The sequence below is a fragment of the Bufo bufo genome, chromosome 6 (assembly GCF_905171765.1).
Source record: "Bufo bufo chromosome 6, aBufBuf1.1, whole genome shotgun sequence".
Taxonomy (NCBI): Eukaryota; Metazoa; Chordata; class Amphibia; order Anura; family Bufonidae; genus Bufo; species Bufo bufo.
This window is the reverse complement of record NC_053394.1, coordinates 57,925,103-57,948,627: the sequence shown is the minus strand read 5'-3', so window position 1 is coordinate 57,948,627 and position 23,525 is coordinate 57,925,103. Positions and strand designations below refer to the sequence as shown.

Sequence of the window (23,525 nt, the reverse complement as noted above, 5' to 3'; positions counted from 1 at the left end):
CTCCAGGCAAGTCCTAGTCATTTCCTAATCTCTCCGCTTGCCCAGATTGTGCAAATAGACGTCGGTGCACTTGTAGGAACGACTCGTCTACACCGTCTACCTCACCCCTTCCCCCCCCCCCACCCTCCTCCTCTTCTCCCATCTGCAAATTCTCACATCAGACACAGGAAAAGGGGGAAAAAATGAGCAACTTACCTATTTTAGAAAGCACAGCTGGTGTAGCGACCGCCCGACGTTTCCCCTGATCTGCAAGGTAGGACGTGTTCCCAGTGATCGGAAAGAGTTTTCCATTCCGAAAGACGATGAGCTGTAGCTTGCAACTGGAGTTATCAACAGATTGCAACGAAGGAGACTGTGCAAAGGCAGACTGTGGCAAATGAAAGGAAGCGATGGCTACGGCGTTCTGTACATCAGAGGGAGAGAGAGAGGGAGCAGGAGGGGAGAAAAAAAAAAAGGGAAAAAATTGAAAATGCAAGTCACAACAGGGCTGCTTTCATTAGATTTTAAACTACAGCACTAAGAATATGCGATCGCTTCCTATTTTTTTTTTCCCTGCAGAATGGAAGCAACCATACAAGCGGGAGCTGTAACCATGGAAATAAGACGGGTAGAGTGCATATTAACAGGGAAAGCATTTCCATCGCATGTGTAAGTCTGTATGGTCAAGCTCCCTGCTGCAGAGGTGAGAATGGTTCCTACCATGCCTGCTAGAGGGTCCATCAACACTGCAGATCTGATTTAAAGAGACAACCTCTACCAGGTTTTCTCCTTCACTTAATACACAATCAGACAAGTTCTATTAAAGCCCTGCTACCCAGCGAAGCTTTAAAGGGATGGAGGAATAATTCTGGAAGCAGGAGGGATGCAGTGCGAAGACGAGACTCATGATATGCAACATTGCTCCTCGTGAAATAGCACGTTCATGCATTACAGTCTTCAAGAGGGAATGATTTAATAACCAGATCTTGCCCCCGAGACAGAGACAGAGTGCAAGTGGCTGAAAGCAAGAAACACTTAGACACAGCTTGATCCTTGGATACTTTTTTATTTTTTTTGCCTTTGCTGGATTTAGCTGGAAGGGAAAGGCTTCCAGGGACTGTTAACTTTCTGGGTGCTAAGGAGTTAAATCCCTTGTTATTTCCCTCGTATAAACCGTAGAGGAAAAGAACGTCACCAGAGGTAGACCTTTAAAAACATCTCCAAGCCCAGAATGACAAAGACGCTCATGAATAAGGGAATTAGCGGGGAAAAAAACCCCTAAAAAAATATAGGGAGAAACCGGTTAGGAGCTCCCCGTTCCGAGCACTCCACTCATTTTTATGATCCGCTGTGTTCTGCTATTATGTATAATTACCAAGTTTACAGATTCCATTTCAAGGAGATTTCCCTTAGGTGCCAGGGTAGACATTTACATGCATACATGATTATATTAGTGTTTTTTTTTTTTTTTACATCTTTCTGCATTTTCTTATTGTGTGTACAGTCAGCTTTGTGTTTCACTAAACAATATCAGCTACTTGTTATAGTTATGGGGAAATGGAGATCGTCAAAGTGCCGGCGTCTGTTACAGCGTCCGATACAGTGCTGTATTCAGCTTTTAGCCATTTGGCAACTGAATTTTTTTATTTATTTTTACACCTATTACTTTGAGCACATTTTAAAGAGGGTTTTCCAGGCATTTTGTCTAATTAGCACAGGGTACTAACCTGTGGAGGGAAGATGTTTTACATAGTGCTTACCCTCCCTTGTTCCCCAGAGGCCGCTGTCTCCGCTGAAGCCTCTCAGGCTCTTCCACCCAAAAGTTGACCAGAAGTGGCCACTTATTCTCCTGTTCACCTCCATTAGGGTGCCTTCACAGGTTGCAGAAAATTCTGCCAGAAAAACAACAAGACTTCCACCATCTTATCATATGACAAACTGCAGGGGTGTAACTATAGAGGAAGCAGGGGAAGTAGCTACTTTGGGGGCCGGAACTCAGAAGGGGCCCAGCTAGGAGGAGGACTAAAAGATTCTATTCTCAGGGTGCCCGCTGTCAGGAGGGTGGCAGAAGCAATGAGTGCTTCCATCAATACATCAATGGAAGCGTTCATTGCTGTAGCGCCGGGGGGCTGCGGTCCCGTCACTCACTGACTGCTCAGCTCCCCACGTTCCTTCTCTCCTTCAGGCCGGTGCACTGAAAGGTGAAGCAGGAAGCCTTCTCCTTCTACTCCCTGCTCCACAAACTTTTCAGCCTGCAGGGACAGATCGCCCAGCTGGCCTGTGTGGGAGGAGCCTGCAGCCTGGGCATTTGCCTGTGCTCCTCCCACACAGTGCTGCAGAGCGATCTGTGCCTGCAGGGGAGAGCTGGATCTGAGCTTCAGGAACGGGACAAGGTGAGCAGTTACTGTGTTTTTTGTTTTATTAACACAGAGGGGGCACAACTACTATAAAGGGGGCACACAGGGCATTACTACTATAAAGGGGGCACAGGGGGCATTACTACTATAAAGGGCACACAGAGGGTATTACTACTATGAAGTGGGCGGAGTGGGCTTTACTACCATAAAGGGGGCACAGAGGGATTTACTAATATAAAGGGGCCACAGAGGGCATTACTACTATAAAGAGGGCACAGATAGGCTTTACTATTATATAGGGGACACAGAGGGCATTACTACTGTAAAGGGGGCACAATGGGCATTACTACTGAAAAGAGGGCATAAAGAGGGCATTATTGCTATGAAGGGGGCACAGTGGACATCACTACTATGAAGTGAGCACAATGGACATTACTATGGTGAAGGGGGAACAGAGTGCATTTTTACTGTGAAGAGGGCACAGAGAGGGCATAACTACTGTGAGGGGGCACTAAGAGGGCATTGCCACAGTGAAGGAGGCACAGATAGGGAATTACTGCTGTGAAATGAGCACAGAAAAGGCATAACTACTGTGAAGGGGGAACAATGAAAGGATAAGTATTTTAAGGGGGGCACAATGTGGGCAACCCAACTGCTGTGAAGTTTGTACAATGAGGACATAAATACTGTGAGGGGCAACAGTGTGGGCATAACTACTGTGAGGGGGCACAAAATGGGCATTACTAACATGAGGGGGCACAATGTGGATATTATTAGGGGGCACATATTTGGACATAACTACTGTGAAGGTTGTACAATGAGGGCAATGCTACTGTAAGATTGCACAATTTTTTGGCACAAGTATTGGGGGGGGGGGGGGTACCAAAGAAAGGCCCACGCCCTGGGTGCCAAACACCTTAGGCACGCCACTGTGTCAGGGCCCCCTCAACAATATTATACAATGACATTATATACAGAGACACTATAGGAAACAGATGGAGTGGGTGTTGGGCCTCGTCTGAGAGAGCGATCTTGACTAGCCTCAGCAGTGGGGGTTGCACAGGAGTCAGGAGTTGCAAAAAAGTTACTGAGGGAGGGGGGCCTGTTCAAAAATTTGCCGTGGGGGCTCGGTCATTTCTAGTTATACCACTGGCAAACTGATTCTGCAGTGGAAAAAGCTGTGGAAAGATCCGACACAAAATCTGCACAGATTCCCATACAGGAAATCTGCACCAAAATGTGAACCATACAGAACAATCCTGCAGATTTTCTGGCCGAACTTTCCATAACGTGTGAAGGCACCCTAATAATCAATGCAGCTGAACAGGAAAAGAAGTGGCCACATCAGAGCACGCAAGTTCAGCATAGAGTGTGGCATCGGGGGAGCCAGAGGGGGGAGGTACCATGTAAAACATCTTCCCTCCGTAGGTTAGTACCCTGCGCTAATTAGATAAAATACCTGGAGAACCCCTTTAAAGTCACACCATGAAAATACTTGGCAAACTGCAGGCAGCAGGTTGTAGAGCAGGAGGAGATGAGCAGATTTATATATAATTGATGGGAAAAGAGTCAGTAAAATGTGTAATTTACACACACTACAACCTAAAGTTACAGACCTTGACCCGTCCACTTCACTACATTCCCTCTTCAAAGAGGACCTAGAAAATATTTTTATTAATTTTCTATTGTCTAAACCTGGGGTGCGTCTTATAGTCCAGGGCGTCTTATAAAGTGAAAAATACAGTATGTAGAGGCCTGCACCTCTACATAACTTTGGCACTTCCTCCAGCAGTGCAGAGGGACTTAAGACCGGCGTGGAAAACATCAGTCTTTATAAATGTCCCCCTTAATCTTTTATTGAGTCTTTTCCTAAAGCAATATTTCAGTTGGTTCAGCTCCTCCTGCTATATAACATGCTGCCTGCAGACTGCATTGCATTTTCATGGTGATGAGTCCTTTTTAATACCACACTGGTAGAAAAATTATACAATCCTGTTTAAATGACATATACAGTACATGATACTTTTGCCAAATTATGCTGCTAATTTTGATGAATGTGGCATTTCTACCTCATTAAAGGGCTTCTATCAGAAGATTTGTACCTATGAAACTGGCTGACCTGTTGCATGTTCAGCTGATGGCATGTGTGTTGGTCCCACATTCATATGGGTGCACTGCAGCCCCTCTAAAGTCTTCCGGCCACCTGCATTCAATTGAATGGAGACAGCTGCGGTTCCCCGCATATCCAGGTGACCAAGAATGCACCCATTCAAGTTAAAAGCCCCTTTATTGTAAGGATCAAGGAGGTTCCAAAGGTCAGACCTCCACCAATCCAATAGTGATGGGGTATCCTAGCAATATGCCATCACGTTACAAGAATGGACTACCCCTTTAATCAAAACATTAATGTCTATGGAGACATGCAGCCTGTTAATAGGGTGTTTCATCACCGACAACCCATTCACTCTGAGAGCCACAGCAGTGATAAGCTGACTGCCACATTTCTGGCTTCTGATACCCGAAGCATACAGCTGATATTGTTGGGAAAGGCTTAGCCAGCTGTGTGTCAATGCCGGGGAGATATAGTTGAACATGGTGGGCCATTAAGATGAATGGTCATACGTGTAATTCATCGAAAGAATACGTCCGCTGAATGGCTCATGTTGGTGGAACCTTAGCACAAGACCTGCTCTATAATGTCCATAAACTACCCCGACAGGAACTGCTCTATCACATCCATATACAACTCCAACAGGATCTTCTGTATCACAACTCCATATACAACCCGACAGGACCTGCTCTGTCACGACTCCATATACAATTCAGACAGGACATGCTCTATCACGTCCATATACAACCCCGACAGGACCTGCTCTGTTATGACTCCATATACAGTCCTGACAGGACCTGCTCTATCATGTCCATATACAACCCCAACAGGACCTGCTCTATCATGATTCCATATACAACCCCGTCAGGAATTGCTCTATCACATACAGTACATATACAACCCCAACAGGACCTGCTGTATCACGACTCCATATACAACCCCGACAGGGCATTCTCTATCACGACTCCATATACAATCCTGACTGAACCTGCTCTGTCACGACTCCATATACAACTCCGACAGGACTTGCTCTATTATGACTCATATACAATCCCGTCAGTACCTGCTCTATCATGATTCCATGTACAACCCCGACAGGAACTGCTCTATAACAACTCCATATACAATCCTGATAGGATCTGCTCTATCACGTCCATATACAACCCCGATGGGATCTGCTCTATTGTGTCCATATACAACTCCGGCAGGACCTCCTCTATCACGTTCATATACAACCCCAACAGGATGTGCTCCATAACCCCATTAACGAAAACAAGCATGTAAAGGGTTAGCTTCTTTCCAGAAATAGCACCATTAATGAGCTGTGGCTAGTACTGTATCTTTGTCCAATTCAACATCCACTAAAAGAGCTGAACATTGACTTATAGGATCGCTGCCTTACATCTGGTGGCTTTAGAGGCAGAGCTTGTTAAGAGCTCATTTGCATCCCTTCCCTCCCAACATCCACTAATGCATCCATTACAGTACTTATAGATGGGGCATTCTGTTTGTTAGAAACCCTGAAAGGCGTATAACAGCAGCCACATTTGCAACAGACCTGCCACGTGTGAATACACCCTTATTACAGTCACAAATTGATAAGATCCATGTAACACGCTGGCTGCCTGCAGTGCCCTCTAGAGGAAGCAAGGGAGATTACTGCACATTATTATTGAGCTCAATGCAGTAAGCTCTTTAGCGCCCCTTAAGACAGAAAGTTGTCTTTTAGATCTATGTCCATGCTGGGAATTTGGAGCTCTGCATAAGAAAAACAAAGCTCAGACCATGAAAAAGATATACTCAGAAATGTTCTCAGAATTTTTAACATGTTAAGGTGAAAAATGCTGTTCTGTGGTGGACTATCACCTACATAGAGCAGCTGATATGGTGGTGGAGGACATCTATTTCCTACAGATGTAGCCAGGTTAAAATTGACTCTGATGACCATCAGAGTGTTATCTTGTGACATTAAAATCCATTGAAAAAGTCAATTAACATTTTCTTGCCATTGTTTACTTAAAGAGGTTGTCTCATCATAGACAATGGGGGCATATCGCTAGGATATGCTCCCATTGTCTTATAGGTGTGGGTCCCTATCTATCATCTTTCACTATATAAGTTTCTAGAATACATATATACAGTTGCAAGAAAAAGTATGTGAACCCTTTGGAATAATGTGGATTTCTGCACAAATCGGTCATAAAATGTGACCTGATCTTTATCTAAGTCACAACAATAGACAATCACAGTCTGCTTAAACTAATAACACACAAAGAATTAAATGTTACTATGTTTTTATTGAACACACCATGTAAACATTCACAGTGCAGGTGGAAAAAGTATGTGAACCCCTAGACTAATGACATCTCCAAGAGCTAATTGGAGTGAGGTGTCAGCCAACTGCAGTCCAATCAATAAGATGAGATTGGAGGTGTTGGTTACAGCTGCCCTGCCCTATAAAAACACACCAGTTCTGGGTTTACTTTTTACAAGAAGCATTGCCTGATGTGAATGATGCCTCGCACAAAAGAGCTCTCAGAAGACCTACGATTAAGAAATGTTGACTTGCATAAAGCTGGAAAGGGTTATAAAAGTATCTCCAAAAGCCTTGCTGTTCATCAGTCCACGGTAAGACAAATTGTCTATAAATGGAGAAAGTTCAGCAGTGCTGCTATTCTCCCTAGGAATGGCCGTCCTGTAAAGATTACTGCAAGAGCACAGCGCAGCCTGCTCAATGAGGTGAAGAAGAATCCTAGAGTGTCAGCTAAAGACTTACAAAAGTCTCTGGCATATGCTAACATCCCTGTTAGTGAATCTACGATATGTAAAACACTAAACAAGAATTGATTTCATGGGAGGATACCACAGGGGAAGCCACTGCTGTCCAAAAAAAACATTGCTGCACGTTTACAGTTTGCACAAGAGCACCTGGATGCTCCACAGCAGTACTGGCAAAATATTCTGTGGACAGATGAAACCAAAGTTGAGTTGTTTGGAAGAAACACACAACACTATGTGTGGAGAAAAAGAGGCACAGCACACCAACATCAAGACCTCATCCCAACTGTGAAGTATGGTGGTGTGGGCATCATGGCTTTGCTGCGTCAGGGCCTGGACAGATTGCTTTCATCGAAGGAAAAATGAATTCCCAAGTTTATCAAGACATTTTGCAGGAGAACTTAAGGCCATATGTCCACCAGCTGAAGCTCAACAGAAGATGGGTGTTGCAACAGGACAACGATCAAAAGCATAAAAGTAAATCAACAACAGAATGTCTTAAACAGAAGAAAATACGCCTTCTGGAGTGGCCCAGTCAGAGTCCTGACCTCAACCCGATTGAAATGCTGTGGCATGACCTCAAGAAAGCGATTCACACCAGACATCCCAAGAATATTGCTTAACTCAAACATTTCTTAAAGAGGAATGGTCAAGAATTACTCCTCACCGTTGTGCACGTCTGATCTGCAACTACAGGAAACGTTTGGTTGAAGTTATTTCTGCCAAAGGAGGTTCAACCAGTTATTAAATCCAAGGGTTCACATACTTTTTCCACCTGCACTGTGAATGTTTACATGGTATGTTCAATAAAAACATGGTAACATTTAATTATTTGTGTGCTATTAGCAGGGCTTTTTTTCTGGCGGAACGCCCCTCAACGGCGTTCCGCCACCTATTTTCCTCGCCCCGCCCCCCTTTAGTACAGACAGTTTACTCAGCGGTCTCCAACCGCCGGGCCGCGGCCCAGGACCGGGCCCTGGAGGATGGTTTGCCGGGCCGCGACGATCAGGGCAGTCTTTAAAGCTGTACTAATGAAGCGCTTACATTATGGAAGCGCTTCATTAGTACAGAAGGACCAGGAAGCGTTGAAGGATCTGTACTCACCACTTCCTGGTCCACGGCTCGGCTATCGGCTGTGCATGGCTGCGCACAGCGTGAGGTCTCTCTGTGACCTCACGCTGTGCGCCGCTATACACAGCCAGCCGACAGCAGAATGAAGAGGATCGTGATGGTGACTAGGAGCAGGAGAGGTAAGTGGTTTATTTTATTTTATTTGCACTGGGGGCTGATTGCTGACCTGGGGGACATGGGGCAGACATGAGGGGCTAATGGGGGCTTATGGCTGGTATGAGGGGCTAATGGGGGCTTATGGCTGACATGAGGGGCTAATGGGGGGCTTATGGCTGACATGAGGGGCTAATGGGGGGCTTATGTCTGACATGATGGGCTAATAGGGGGCTTATGGCTGACATGAGGGGCTGATGGGGGGTTTATGGCTGACATGAGGGGCTAATGGGGGGCTTATGGCTGACATGAGGGGCCCGGGTAATGGGGGGCTTATGACTGACATGAGGGGCTAATGGGGGGCTTATGGCTGACATGAGGGGCTAATGGGGAGCTTATGGCTGACATGAGGGGCTAATGGGGGGCTTATGGCTGACGTGAGGGGGTTTATGGCTGACATTGGGGGGGTTTATGGCTGACATTGGGGGGTTTATGGCTGACATTGGGGGGGTTTATGGCTGACATTGGGGGCTGATAGATGGCTAAAGGTTTGGGGGTTTATCTGAGCCATTGGTGGTCTGATCGGAGGTCTGATTAACATTGGGGGTCTGATTGCTGGTCTGACCTGAGGTGTAATGAAAAATATTTTTTTCTTATTGTTCTCCTCTAAAACTAGGTGCATCTTATAGGGCAAAAAATACGGTACAGTGCAGCAGAGACCAGTGCAGCAGAGACTAGTGCAGCAGAGACCAGTGCAGCAGAGACCAGTGCAGCAGAGACCATAGTCAGTTTATATAGTCGTTATATAGTGTTATATATTTTAATATGCACCTTGTACTTTGTTATGCTTGTGAATCAGTCAGCCCCTAATCTCTAAAGGGGCGGTTTTAGGGGGCGGTCCTAGGGGTGGGTAGGGGCGTGGCCAGGGGGGTTGAGTTCCACCACCTTTTCTCTGAGAAAAAAAAGCCCTGGCTATTAGTTTAAGCAGACTCTGATTGTCTATTGTTGTGACTTAGATGACGATCAGATCACATTTTATGACCAATTTGTGCAGAAATCCATATCATTCCAATGGGTTCACATACTTTTTCTTGCAACTGTATGTACTTTATATTGATGAGTGCTCTTATTGCCACTGGTGAATGATATCATAGCTAATAAAACATTTAATAAACCGTGCCTCTCATTGGAGAAGATTGCTGTAACTAAGCTGTGAGGTTGTGTATTATTGCTTCATTTATAGTAAAGTTTTTTTAAGGGTAGAGATGGCATCAGTTCCATTCTTCTCCTGCATCCTCATCTGCGTCACGCTACACCACTGAGGACTACCACCCTTATAACAATACAGACACCTAAAGACAGCAGTAGGGGCAGGTGGCTGGAGAGTAATACAACATAGGGTGCAATAACTCAACGTCAGAGCAAATACAAAGCAAACTGTTAAGCTGGGAACAGACACCATTCACCAGGGCTGGACTTGGAACTTAGAGTGGCCCCGGAAAATTTTTAGTCGGGTTCAAATTGATGGAAGGCAGGGCAAACACAAGTAGGGACTAGCAATACCATATTGCGGCACATTATACCACCCCCAACAAAGCCAAATACCACAGTCCATCACAAAATCCTGCTGCCAACAGCATAAAATACATCCCCAAAAACTTCCACTGGCCAGCCAAGAGGAGGGCTCAGGTGGCCCCTGGGTATCGGCCCACCGGGAAATTTCCCTGTAAGGTCTATGGCCAATCCGCCCTTGCCATTCACACACACAACACGCTCTCTTCCATCTAGAGGAAAAAGAGGAATGATGTGGCCCCAAGTCCCAGAGCGCTGGCTGCATAGAGACTATGGAGGCCCATGTGCAACAGTGATTAGTGAGAGGTAGAAGCTTGTTAAGCCTTACTAGTTAGGAAGAAGGGTGCTGGAGAATGGAGCGATGGCTGGGAATAAGTTCTGTGACTTCTCCAGCAGCTCCAGCGGCACAGCCTTGTACAACCATCATCTTAGGCTTAACTTACATCTGCTTCGGAGGCCTTGTCACAGAGTCCATAGTAGTTGACAAGATGTAGGATCCAACCATAGTAAAGTCATTAGGGAGTGATACTTCCGCTGTTGTTAAACTACAACTCCCAGTATGGTCACTTGCTTGGCCGTTCCTTGACGTCCGATACAGTTAAATGGAGCATGCTAGGAGTTGTAGTTTTGCAATTGCTGAAGTGCCGGAGATTGCCAACCCCTGCTCTAGGCTTTACCCTGCTGGCATAGTACATGGATTTTGTGCAGATATTAATTGCAGGGATTTCTCTCTGGTCCTTTGAGCATCTGCAGGAACCAAACCAGCAACACCATCAGATATCATAAGCTTGTCTACCAGCCAGAGCAGAGAGAGATTTCACAAGAGCCAAGAAAAAAACAATTTCACAAAATTGTGACACTTAATTTAACGGCAATCACTGCAAAAAATCCAAAAAACATGCATTATGTTGAGGTTAGGCGGTCAATGCTGGGGTGAGGTGGGAGAGCAGAGCTTTGTGTCAAATAGATCCATGGCAAGTCTGGCACCAAGGTATGGTGCTGGGTGCACTGAATGCAGCCGGTTCACATCAAGCTCAGTGCAAGGTCATGACAACCACAGAGAGTAGAGAGCCCAGGAGGAGTCGATGAGGACAGCAAGACACTGGTGGTCACTGAATCCTATGGCCTTCTCATGGCTCAGGTGGCAGGATTGATTAGCAGTGTAGAGGGAAATGAATTACAGGCAGTTGAATTAGCTGGGGACTATAGCTGGAATGGTGAGATCTACTAAGCATATTGCATCTCTCCCTGTGCCTGTGCTTTGCAGTGGGGTACTCAGCATTAAGAGTAGTGGGAAGTGTGGTCCTCCGAAATGTTGGAAAGCTAGCCACTAGAGATAAGCAAATTGAAGCTGACGAAGTGGATTAGTTCCGAATTTCAGGAAAAATTTCATTCGCACCGAATGCAAATTTCCTTGCGCTTCGTGGTAACGAATCGCATTTTTTCCTAAAATGGCTACTGCACGTGTGAGGACATGGAAAATGGAACTCTGGGAAGGCGGGATCACCCATAATGCCATGCGTGCAGCCAATCAGCAGCCAGCCAGCCTTGTGATGTCACAGCCCTATAAATAGTGGCGGCCACCTTAGATTCTGACATTTGCCAGTGTACTTAGCGCAGGGAGAGACGTCTGCAGGCTCTAGGGACAGCGCTAGGAAAGACATCATTGTGCTAAAAAAAAAGATAATTCAAGGTGTAGGGAAAGGGTAGGGAGGAATCATTCCACAGCATTTCTGTAGAACAGGGTTCAGTAGGGGAGGTTACAGCCTGGGTAATAGGAACAATCCTATTACACCTTGCTGCACTGACTGGGGATCCAAATTGCCGTTATACAGCTCTGCAATTCCAGCAAAGCGTTCTTATTAGGGTGCAAGTGCTGTTTGGTACAGGCATTAACAGGTGTTATTAGAAGGAATTAAGGCTTATTAGCCGTTGTGTGGTGAAGTGCGAAAATTACAGCCCTTTCTGTCGTGTATTAGTGGCAAAAGTAAAATATATTTACCGCTCTGTGCTGCAGTTATCTGTTCTAAAGCCCTTTTTTGCGTGTATTAGTGGAAAAGGAAAAATATATTTGCCGCTCAGCTGTGCAGTTATCTGTTTTAAGCCATTTTTTGACTGTATTAGTGGAAAAAGGAAAAATATATTTGCCGCTCAGCGGGGCAGTTATCTGTTTTAAAGACATTTTTTGCGTGTATTAGTGGAAAAGGAAAAATATATTTGCCGCTTAGCTGTGCAGTGATATACTCTAAAGCCCAGTTTGCCGTGTATTACTGGCGAAATAAAAATATATTTGCCGTTCATCAATGCACTTATCTATTGAAAAGCCTTTTGTGTAAAAGTAGAAAAACAATTAGGGCCTAATTGCCGTTCTGCGGTGCAGTGAAATATTCTAAAGCCCAGTTTGCCGTGTATTACTGGCGAAATAAAATATATTCGCCGTTCAGCATTGCACTTATCTGTTGAAAAGCCTGCTGTGTTGTGTAAAAGTAGAAAAAAATTAGGGCCTAATTGCCGTTCAGCGGTGCAGCTATATGTGGTGAAGCCCTTTTTTTCGCGGTAGTGGTGAAATTTTTTACTTAAAACAGGTTTTTTGGGGGAATATTGATGGGTGATTGTAGACTTTCTTCTGTATGAACCGAATTCCATTATCCTTTTATTGGTGAAATGTTTTATTTCAACCATGTTTTCTTCAGGAAAATTGATGGGTGATTGTAGACCTCCTTTTGCAGTATGGACCGAATTACGTATTAGTGAATTTTTTATGTAAAACAGGCTTTTTTGGGGAAAATTGATGGGTGATTGTAGACTTTCTTCTGTATGAACCGAATTCCATTATCCTTTCATTGGTGAAATTTTTTATTTTAACCATGTTTTCTTTGATTGTAAAATTGATGGGCGATTATAGCCCTCCTTTTGCTGTATAGACCAAATTACGTAGTCGTGGGTCCTGCAGTAAACATAATAAAGATGCTGATGACAACACACCAGCAGACTTTGCCTTTACCATCTATTCACAATTAAATCAAGCAGCTTCACTAAGTTGAAAACATTCATGTGTTTTTATCTGCTCCATCTGCATTCGATCTCCACAGCACACAAGACATGACAGGAGAGCCTCTGCTTTAGAGTCCAAGTCCAGTTTATTAAGATCAGGAGTTTCATCAGAATTGTGGGTAACAATCTAGCTCCCTGTGCAAAGCCATAACAAATGGACTCCGTAGACATACACATCAGAGGAAGCTGAAGCTGGTTGCCCTAATTTTAATTCAGGAGCAGTAAACAGCGGGAAGCAAATAGAGATGGTTGAACTCTACTGCTCTGTATCTTTTGTGAAGTCAATGTCTCCAGCTATGCCCCTCTCACGATTTACAGCAAATACATTATTTTCCTGTAGAGATCGAAGAATTATGTTGGAGGCATGTAGTGTATGCAAGCCATGTGCGATCCCTCTCAATTAAGGGCCTACAGTTTCAGTTATAAGTGGTAAAGCCCTTTTTGCAGTGACATTTTTTGTGTGAGACAGCCTTTTTTTTGGGAAAATGTATGGGTGATTGTACACCTCCTTTTGCGGTATGGACCGACTTACTTAGTGGTGACATTCTTTATGTGACACTGGCTTTTTTTGGGAAAATGTATGGGTGAATGTACACCTCCTTTTGCAGTACGGAACAACTTACTTAGTGGTGAAATTCTTTATGTGACACTGGCTTTTTTTCAGGAAAATCTATGGGTGAATGTACACCTCCTTTTGCGGTATGGAACGACTTACTTTGTGGTGAAATTCTTTATGTGACACAGGTTTTTTTTTGAAAATTTATGGGTGACTGTACACCTCCTTTTGCGGTATGGGCTGAATAACGCTGTGTTGACATTTTAAATTTCAAAGCAAACTCCGCTGCTCTGTATTTCTTGTGAAGTCAATGTCTCCAAATATGCCCCTCTCACGATTTACACCAAATGTTCATTATTTTCATGTAGAGATCCAAGAATTATGTTGGAGGCATGTAGTGTATGCAAGCCATGTGCGACCCCTCTCATCACTCCCACGCTGTTCTGCACCTGGTTTGCCTGGGCGAACGGAGTCACACAGGGGAGAAACTGCTCAGTGTACTTCATCAAGAAATCGAATACTGGCTTTCTCCGCATCAACTCAAAATTGGAACCATGGTGACCGACAATGGGAAGAACATGGTGTCGGCACTGCGTCAAGGAGGGCTGAGCCATGCGCCCTGCATGGCACACGTGTTCAATCTTGTTGTCAAGCGGTTCCTGAAGTCTTCCACCCATCTGCAAGACATCCTATAAATGGCCAGGAAACCCTGCATGCACTTCAGCCACTCGTACACCGCAAAGCACACCCTCCTTGAGCTGCAGCGGCAGAACGGCATCCCCCAACATAGGCTGATATGCGACGTTTCCAGCCATTGGAATTCCACCCTCCATGTGTTGGACCGACTGTACAAACAGAGAAAGGCCATCAATGATTTCTTGATGATCCAAACGGACAGGAGTAGTCCCCTGTGCAACTTCGATGTCAGTCAGTGGCAGATCATTTGTGACACCTGCCGTTTGCTAAGGCCCTTTGAGGCGGCCACGTTATTTGTCAGTCGCCAGGACTACGGGAAGAACGATATCATTACACTGCTTCATGTCCTGGAACAGATGCTGGTAAATCTTAATGGTCAGGGGACTGGAGACCCGGCGCCTGGAAACATGGCGGCAGAGTTTCATATGTTTGTCTGTCAATGTCTCCGTTTACGGTCAGTGAACGGGAACATCATTTATCGCAAGGATATGCAAACACCAACCAATGGGGTGTTAACCCCTAGAAATAGATCATCAGCACGAAGGAGCAGTCATTTTCACAGCTCGAGGTATCCTCCTGAAAGCTTGACCTCTGCACGTCGACGGTCTGCATTGCGAAGCTTGTCTAAAAGAAAAATCCCGCAGTGCACCCCCTTGGAGGAAACTCTTGATCCGGCACAGGCTGCTTTGCTCCTTCAAAAACAATGGACTCTGTACAGTGTGACACCGATGTATAATTTCTCATACACCAGACTGAAAAAGTATTCCAAGCACCTGTTTGCCCACATAGCTGTCGAGAAGCAGAAGGGTCTTGTCATTGAAGTGGGCTCAGAGCTGAACCTGAAAGCCAAATTTTCCTGTTTACCTGGACTCAAAGGAAAGGACAGAGATCCACTGGCTGTGCTCATACAGATTTCATTAAAGCCACCATCACCAAGGCAAGCACAGAGGAGTTGGTTCTGCGGGACGTACACAGAGGACGATCTATTGGAGGTGTTACCAAAGACATTTACTTTCCTCCCGCTCTTCCTTTATAACGGCTTTGTTGCGCTCACGGCTATCGTAGGGATGTGGTTACAAAGAAACTTTGTTTGGGTAAGCTGATTATCAGTTCTCAGGACCTTATGTGGCTAGCAGTGATGTGGACTGGGTATGACGTGTCTGGATAAGTGTCGACCACAGAGCTTGTTTTCTCTGTGCCAGTTGAGCATCGCATGGACATTTCTTATGCCATCCATGCAGAGGACTTCAACACTTTATGGAATGATATTCATAAATCAATGGGCAATTTATTCCAATCCAATGATCATGACTAAGAGCTGGCTGGCTCGAAACATGTCGGTCTGACCAGGGACACGGAGGGACCTCTTTCACTGTACCGTGTGTACGTTTTGAATATCCAATAAAGAACATGCAAGATTTTATCTCCTTCGTGCTGGAAATCTGTTTATCTGAATGAAGTTTACGCTGAGCTGACCTGGCTTTTCTGTTGCACGACTGAACTGGTGAGCTGGATTTTTATTCATTTATACAAGGAATTTATTCCAATGTCTTTACTCGCATTTCTTCAGTCACTTTAGAATCCACTTATCAGCAACCCAGCTCGTCACGGAATGAGCTGGAGTCGGCTTGTTTGCTGGACTGCCCTCCAGTTATCAGCCATAACCCCATACATTTCTAGATCCATATGCATTACCATCGTGGTCACTCCGACACTGGTCATTAATCCATTCTTGTTGATGAAGCACTGCACTTTGTTTTTTCAGTTTGTCTTTTAAATCTTATGGTTTTGCCCCTTCTGTGTTGTATTTTATGTCTGTTAATATCCTGTTTGTTAAATAAAGTTTTTTTTTCTCCCCCGTTCAAAAAAAAATAATACAAAAATTGTCTTGGGATTTGGTAGCCAAACGCAGGAGTGGGTACAAAACACAGAAGACATTCAACTATTCCATTCACATGTCATCTCTGTTCTGATGGATCAGAGGAAGGGCAAAATAATCAGTGACGTCAACACAAACTTACTGCTGACACCCTCTCCACTCTGTCGGGGGGGGGGGGCTCTACTTGTATATGCATTTAATAGAACAGAGTCTGTAGTCATCTATGTGGAATCATCTGATGACGGTGTAAAAGGAGTGAGATTCTTCTTGGCACTAACATCGACCTGTAAGGCTGAGTTCAAAACTTAGTTATTTGGTCAGTTTTGGCTCCGTGACTGCCCAAATAAGTGAAGTGTGCAGTGATTCTAAGAGCAACACCTGTCATCTGCTCACTGTATGTATTATCACTGTATTATTTCACTACCAAAGCAGACTCCCTTGCGTGTTACTGCAAGGCACAGTGTTCTACACCACTATAAAGGCTCTCTGCAGCCAGGAAATAGCAGTTTTTTTTAACATAATTCACTGCGAATTTATTTGGATCAAAATTAATTTTTCCCATAAAATTCGGCAAACTGAATTTTTGAAAAATTTGCTTATCTCTACTAGCCACCTACAGAGTGAGAATTCTAAAAATGCTTACAGAGAGTAGGTTAATGAGGACCTGTCACCAAAAAATGCAATGGAATCTGACAGCAGCATGTTACAGAGCATGAAGAGCTAAGCAGATTAATACACTGCTCAAAAAAATAAAGGGAACACTTAAACAACACAATGTAACTCCAAGTCAATCACACTTCTGTGAAATCAAACTGTCCACTTAGGAAGCAACACTGAGTGACAATCAATTTCACATGCTGTTGTGCAAATGGGATAGACAACAGGTGGAAATTATAGGCAATTAGCAAGACACCTCCAATAAAGGAGTGGTTCTGCAGGTGGTGATCACAGACCACTTCTCAGTTCCTATGCTTCCTGGCTGATGTTTTGGTCACTTTTGAATGCTGGCAGTGCTTTCACTCTAGTGGTAGCATGAGACGGAGTCTACAACCCACACAAGTGGCTCAGGTAGTGCAGCTTATCCAGGATGGCACATCAATGCGAGCTGTGGCAAGAAGGTTTGCTGTGTCTGTCAGTGTAGTGTCCAGAGCATGGAGGCGCTACCAGGAGACAGGCCAGTACATCGGGAGACGTGGAGGAGGCCGTAGGAGGTCAACAACCCAACAGCAGGACCGCTACCTCCGCCTTTGTGCAAGGAGGAACAGGAGGAGCACTGCCAGAGCCCTGCAAAATGACCTCCAGCAGGCCACAAATGTGCATGTGTCTGCTCAAACAGACTCCATGAGGGTGATATGAGGGCCCGACGTCCACAGGTGGGGGTTGTGCTTAGAGCCCAACACCGTGCAGGACGTTTGGCATTTGCCAGAGAACACCAAGATTGGCAAATTCGCCACTGCGCCCTGTGCTCTTCACATATGAAAGCAGGTTCACACTGAGCACGTGACAGACGTGACAGAGTCTTGAGACGCCGTGGAGAACGTTCTTCTGCCTGCAACATCCTCCAGCATGACCGGTTTGGCATTGGGTCAGTAATGGTGTGGGGTGGCATTTCTTTGGAGGGCCGCACAGCCCTCCATGTGCTCGCCAGATGTAGCCTGACTGCCATTAGGTACCGAGATGAGATCCTCACACCCCTTGTGAGACCATATGCTGGTGCTGTTGGCCCTGAGTTCCTCCTAATGCAAGACAATGCTAGACCTCATGTGGCTGGAGTGTGTCAGCAGTTCCTGAAAGACGAAGGCATTGATGCTATGGACTGGCCCGCCCATTCCCCAGACCTGAATCCAATTGAGCACATCTGGGACATCATGTCTCGCTCTATCCACTACCAAGTGCCAAGGCACTTGGCTTGAGAAGGATCCCAGAAGGGGATTGAAACATTGCCTATTTTGTGTCACATGTGTGAATAAAGACACTGCGTTTTTTACAAGAAGAGTGCTGCGTTGATTTTCTATGAATATATATATATATATATATACACACACTCACCTAAAGAATTATTAGGAACACCATACTAATACGGTGTTGGACCCCCTTTTGCCTTCAGAACTGCCTTAATTCTACATGGCATTGATTCAACAAGGTGCTGATAGCATTCTTTAGAAATGTTGGCCCATATTGATAGGATAGCATCTTGCAGTTGATGGAGATTTGAGGGATGCACATCCAGGGCACGAAGCTCCCGTTCCATCACATCCCAAAGATGCTCTATTGGGTTGAGATCTGGTGACTGTGGGGGCCATTTTAGTACAGTGAACTCATTGTCATGTTCAAGAAACCAATTTGAAATGATTCGAGCTTTGTGACATGGTGCATTATCCTGCTGGAAGTAGCCATCAGAGGATGGATACATGTTCTCATTCTGTTTACGCCAAATTCGGACTCTACCATTTGAATGTCTCAACAGAAATCGAGACTCATCAGACCAGGCAACATTTTTCCAGTCTTCAACAGTCCAATTTTGGTGAGCTCGTGCAAATTGTAGCCTCTTTTTCCTATTTGTAGTGGAGATGAGTGGTACCCGGTGGGGTCTTCTGCTGTTGTAGCCCATCCGCCTCAAGATTGTGCGTGTTGTGGCTTCACAAATGCTTTGCTGCATACCTCGGTTGTAACGAGTGGTTATTTCAGTCAACGTTGCTCTTCTATCAGCTTGAATCAGTCGGCCCATTCTCCTCTGACCTATAGCATCCACAAGGCATTTTCCCCCACAGGACTGCCGCATACTGGATGTTTTTCCATTTTCACACCATTCTTTGTAAACCCTAGAAATGGTTGTGCATGAAAATCCCAGTAACTGAGCAGATTGTGAAATACTCAGACCGGCCCGTCTGGCACCAACAACCATGCCACGCTCAAAATTGCTTAAATCACCTTTCTTTCCCATTCTGACATTAAGTTTGGAGTTCAGGAGATTGTCTTGACCAGGACCACTTCCCTAAATGCATTGAAGCAACTGCCATGTGATTGGTTGACTAGATAATTGCATTAATGAGAAATAGAACAGGTGTTCCTAATAATTCTTTAGGTGAGTGTTTAAATGGTACTTTTAAAAACTACAGTTTATCCTGCAAAAAACAAGCTCTCATACAGCTCTGTAGTCAGAAATATAAAAAAGTTACGGCTGTCAGAATGTGGTGATGCAAAGAAAAAAGTTTCTTCCAAAGTTTTTTTTTTTTTTAGGTAGTGAAATATAATAAAAAACTATATAAATTTAGCATTGCCGTAATCTTACTGACCCACAAAATAAGGTCATCATGTAATTTTTTTTTATCAAAACCTCAAAAAAAACCTTGGCAAAATTGCCTTTTTACTTTCAGTTTCGCCACACAAAGATTTTTTTCACGTTTTCCAATGCAAGCTATAGTAAAATAAACAGTGCTATTAAAAAATACAACTTGTCCCACAAAAAACAAGCCCTTACACACCTATGTGAACAGAAAATAAAAAAATATGGCTCTTGGAAGGCAGGGAAGGAAAAACGCAAATGACAAAATAAAATTAGGTTGTCACAAAAGGGTTAAAGTATCTGGTAAATTAGTTATAATTTGTGTTATTTAAAAGAAAAAATAAATAAATAAATGAAATACTTTTTTTCCTGTTTTTACATTTGCCCGAGTATAAAAAACACTAACTTAGACATGGCGTTAAAAAACAATACCAAAAAATAATGCAAAAATGATTTAAGTAACAGAGGAAAAAAAAGTAATTGTCACATAGAACACAGTATAGAGCGGGAGATGCTGAGCAAAGTGACATGTATGTAGCTTTGTGGGAAAGATTTACTATAACTTGTATTTAAATCCCTTCTCTTTGTATGCTCATGAGTCCAGTGGGCGGTCTTATCAGTGATTGACAGCCTTCCCTATATGAGGGTCCATAGACTGGCAACTGTCAATCACTGAGTAGGACCGCCCATAGGACTCCTAAGCCTAGAAACACCTTGGGTTTAAATAAATTAAATACAAGTTAGGGCCCATTCAGACGGCCATATGTGTTTTGCGGTATGCAAATTGCGGATCCGCAAAACACGGATAACGGCCCGTGTGCGTTCCGCATTTTGTGGACCGCAAATGGCCAGTCCTATGATAGAAATGTATATTCCTGTAGGCAATTAGGGACAAGAATAGGAACGTAAGTCCGGATGCGGACAGTACAAGGTGTTCTATCCGGATCCTTTGCACTCCCATTGAAATAAATGGGACCGCATCTGTTCAACAAAATTGCGGAAAGGATGCAGACACAAATATATGGTCATGTGAATGAGCCCCTAAACTAAATCTTTCCCACAAATCTGGATATAAATTTGCTTAGTTCCTCCTGCTCTAAACATATTCCCTGCCGCTGGCTCAGGATCAGGACTATGGACAGCAGTCTGTGCACGGCACTAGTCCACAGTCTACTGCTTATCCATGTTTTCTAAAGTGCAAAAACATTATTAGCTGTAATAAATCTATCAATTCATATGGTAAAGACAATGTGACGTATAGGTGCCCAATCCCTGTACCACAGGATTCATCGAAGAAAAGGCAGAACTAGCAGGGAGAAGGTGGCCGGGCAGATCCTCCACCTGAAAGATGCTTTGTATAAAGGGATTCGCCTGGCAGCAAGCAATAAGCACTAACAAATCAAGAGTCAATCATATCGAGCTGTCAATATTAGAAAGGAATTACTCTTCCAGCAAAAGCTAGGTAAATCTAGCCTCATTGTATGTGAACAAGAGACGCGAATGTCACCGAACAATCTGAAAATTATTCGGCTAAGACATTTTACTCAGTCCACCCACACATAGGGATGAGCGGATCCATGGATGTTCGGGTTGGCAGGGCTCGGCCGAACTTCGGGTCAAAGTTCTGGTTCGGGACCCAAACTCGAACACGAACCCCAGTGAAGTCAATGGGGACCCGAACTTTGGTGCATTAAAAAGGCTGTAAAATAGTCATAATAAGGGCTAGAGGGCTGCAAAAGAAAGCAAAATGGGGGTAAGAGCAGGACAATTGTTCTGCAAACATATGTGGATAGGGAAATGACTTAAAATAACATAGAATAGAAAAAAAAAATAATAATAATAACCTTGAACTAGGAGGACGAGATCAAAGTGGAGTAGGAGGTTGAGGAGGCGGTAGACGTGGCGGTGTAGGTGGAAGCCGCGGTGGAGGAGGAGATAGCCAAGACTGTGTTTTTTTTTATTTTTATAAATTTGGGAAGGCCCCAAAACATTGGGAAATGGAAAAGAGAACACAAAGAGAAAGTGTGCTGGAGTATAATAATGGCTGTGTGCGGCCGTTATACATGTCTATTCTGCACAAGGTACGGACAAGTCCTGAGGGATCCAAGCCTGGTTCATTTTAATGAACGTGAGCTTGTCCATGTTGGCTGTGGACAGGCGGCTGCGCTTGTCTGTGATGACGCCTCCTGCCGTGCTAAACACACGTTCAGATAATACACTGGCCGCAGGGCAGGCCAGCACCTCCAAGGCATAAAGGGCAAGCTCAGGCCATGTGCCCAATTTGGAGAGCCAGAAGTTGAAGGGGGCAGACCCGTCATTCAGTACGTGTAGGCGTGTGCACATGTACTGTTCCACCATGTTGCTGAAATGCTGCCTCCTGCTAAGACGTTCCGTATCAACTGGTGGTGCTGGTTGTTGTGGCGTGCTGACAAAGCTTTTCCAGATTTCGTCCATGCTAACCCTCCCTTCTGAGGGGCTGGCAGTGCCCCAGCTGCGTTGGCGACTTCTTCCTCCTCCTCTGTCTTCACTTTGTGCTTCCACTTAGCCCCCACTGTCAGGTGGGAATTCCATCAGCAGCACGTCTACCAGCGTGCGCTTGTACTCGCGCATCTTCCTATCACGCTCCAGTGACGGAATTAAGGATGGCACGTTGTCCTTGTAGCGGGGATCCAGCAGGGTGGCCACCCAGTAATCAGCACTGGTTAGAATGTGGGCAACTCGGCTGTCGTTGCGCAGGCACTGCAGCATGTAGTCACTCATGTGTGCCAGGCTGCCCAGAGGCAACGACAAGCTGCCCTCTGTGGGAGGTGTATAGTCTGTATCTCCCCAGCCACACTCCAGTGATGCCCATGAGCTGCTTTGGGTGCCACCCTGCTGTGAACACGGTTCCTCCTCATCCTCCAGAACTGTGTACTGGCTGGACAGTTTTGTACCTGGCCTCTGTTGGTGCAGGAACCCAAGCGAGCAGCAGCAGGGTGAGAACGCCGAAAGCGTGCACAAGACGGCCCGCACTTTCTGCAGCAGCTCTGACATATCGGGGTAATTTTTCAGGAACCTCTGCACCACCAAATTCAGCACATTCGCCAGGCAAGAGATGTGCATCAAACCGGCTAGACCCAGAGCTGCTACGAGATTTCACCCGTTATCGCACACCACCAGGCCGGGCTTGAGGCTCAGATGCACCAACCACTCATTGGTCTGTTTTTCCATGCCCGTCCACAGCTCCTGCGCGGTATGGGGTTTTTCCCGCAAACAGATGAGTATCAAAACAGCCTGCTGTCGTTTCCCCGTGGCTGTGTTGGTGCAGGTGTTATGCTGACCGGATGAGGAGGTGGTAGAGGAGAAAGTGGAGTAGGAGGCAACAGAAGGCAACGAGAAATGTCCTAAAATCCTCAGTGGCGGAAGGGCATGCGACAAACTGCTGTCCGCCAGCCGCCACTGAATTCACCCAGTGTGCAGTTAGGGAGATATAACGTCCCTGCCTGTGCTTACTGGTCCACGTATTGGTTGTTATGTGGACCTTGCCACAGATGGCATTGCGCAGTGCACACCTGATTTTGTCCACCACTTGGTTATGCAGGGCAGGGATGGCTCACCTGGAAAAGTAGTGGTGGCTGGAAACCACGTACTGTGGGACAGTCACCACCATAAGATTTTTAAAAGTCTCCATCTCCACCAGACGGAATGACAGCATTTCAAAGGCCAGGAATTTTGAAATGCTGGCATTCAGGGCCAGAGATCGCTGGTGGGTAGGGGGGTACGTCCTCTTTCTCTCCAGTGTTTTGGGGATGGACAGCTGAACTCTTCCATGGGACAGTGTGGAGATGCTTGGTGACGGTGACGGAGGTGGTGGTGTTGCTGGCAGATCCTCTGTTTGCGGGGTGGCAGGTGCCACTGTCACTCCAGAGAAGGAGGAAGAGGCCAAGACTGCAGTAGAAGACGGAGCAGGAGGAGCTTGAGATCTTTTGTGATTTTTGAGGTGTGTACTCCACTGCGGCTCGTGCTTTACATTTAGATGCCTGGTCATGGAGGTT

The 23,525-nt window shown here is 45.2% G+C and overlaps 1 protein-coding gene across 2 annotated transcripts in view; it reads right to left on the bottom strand.

The window, feature by feature from the left end:
* The window catches only part of ADGRA1 (adhesion G protein-coupled receptor A1), a 926,644-nt gene that overhangs the window by 285,400 nt on the left and 617,719 nt on the right, over positions 1-23,525 (bottom strand). The window contains exons 1-3 of one of the 2 annotated variants that reach the window (XM_040434819.1): positions 2,894-2,898; positions 1,105-1,107; positions 196-403 (exon numbers count right to left, since the gene is read on the bottom strand). Coding sequence is in view for 1 of the 2 variants with exons in the window: in XM_040434818.1 (XP_040290752.1) it covers positions 196-403 (208 nt within the window). In the remaining variant the exon portion in view is untranslated. Of the gene's footprint in view, positions 1-195; positions 404-1,104; positions 1,108-2,893; positions 2,899-23,525 lie in introns of those variants that run through there. The other variant, XM_040434818.1, reaches the window with a different exon arrangement.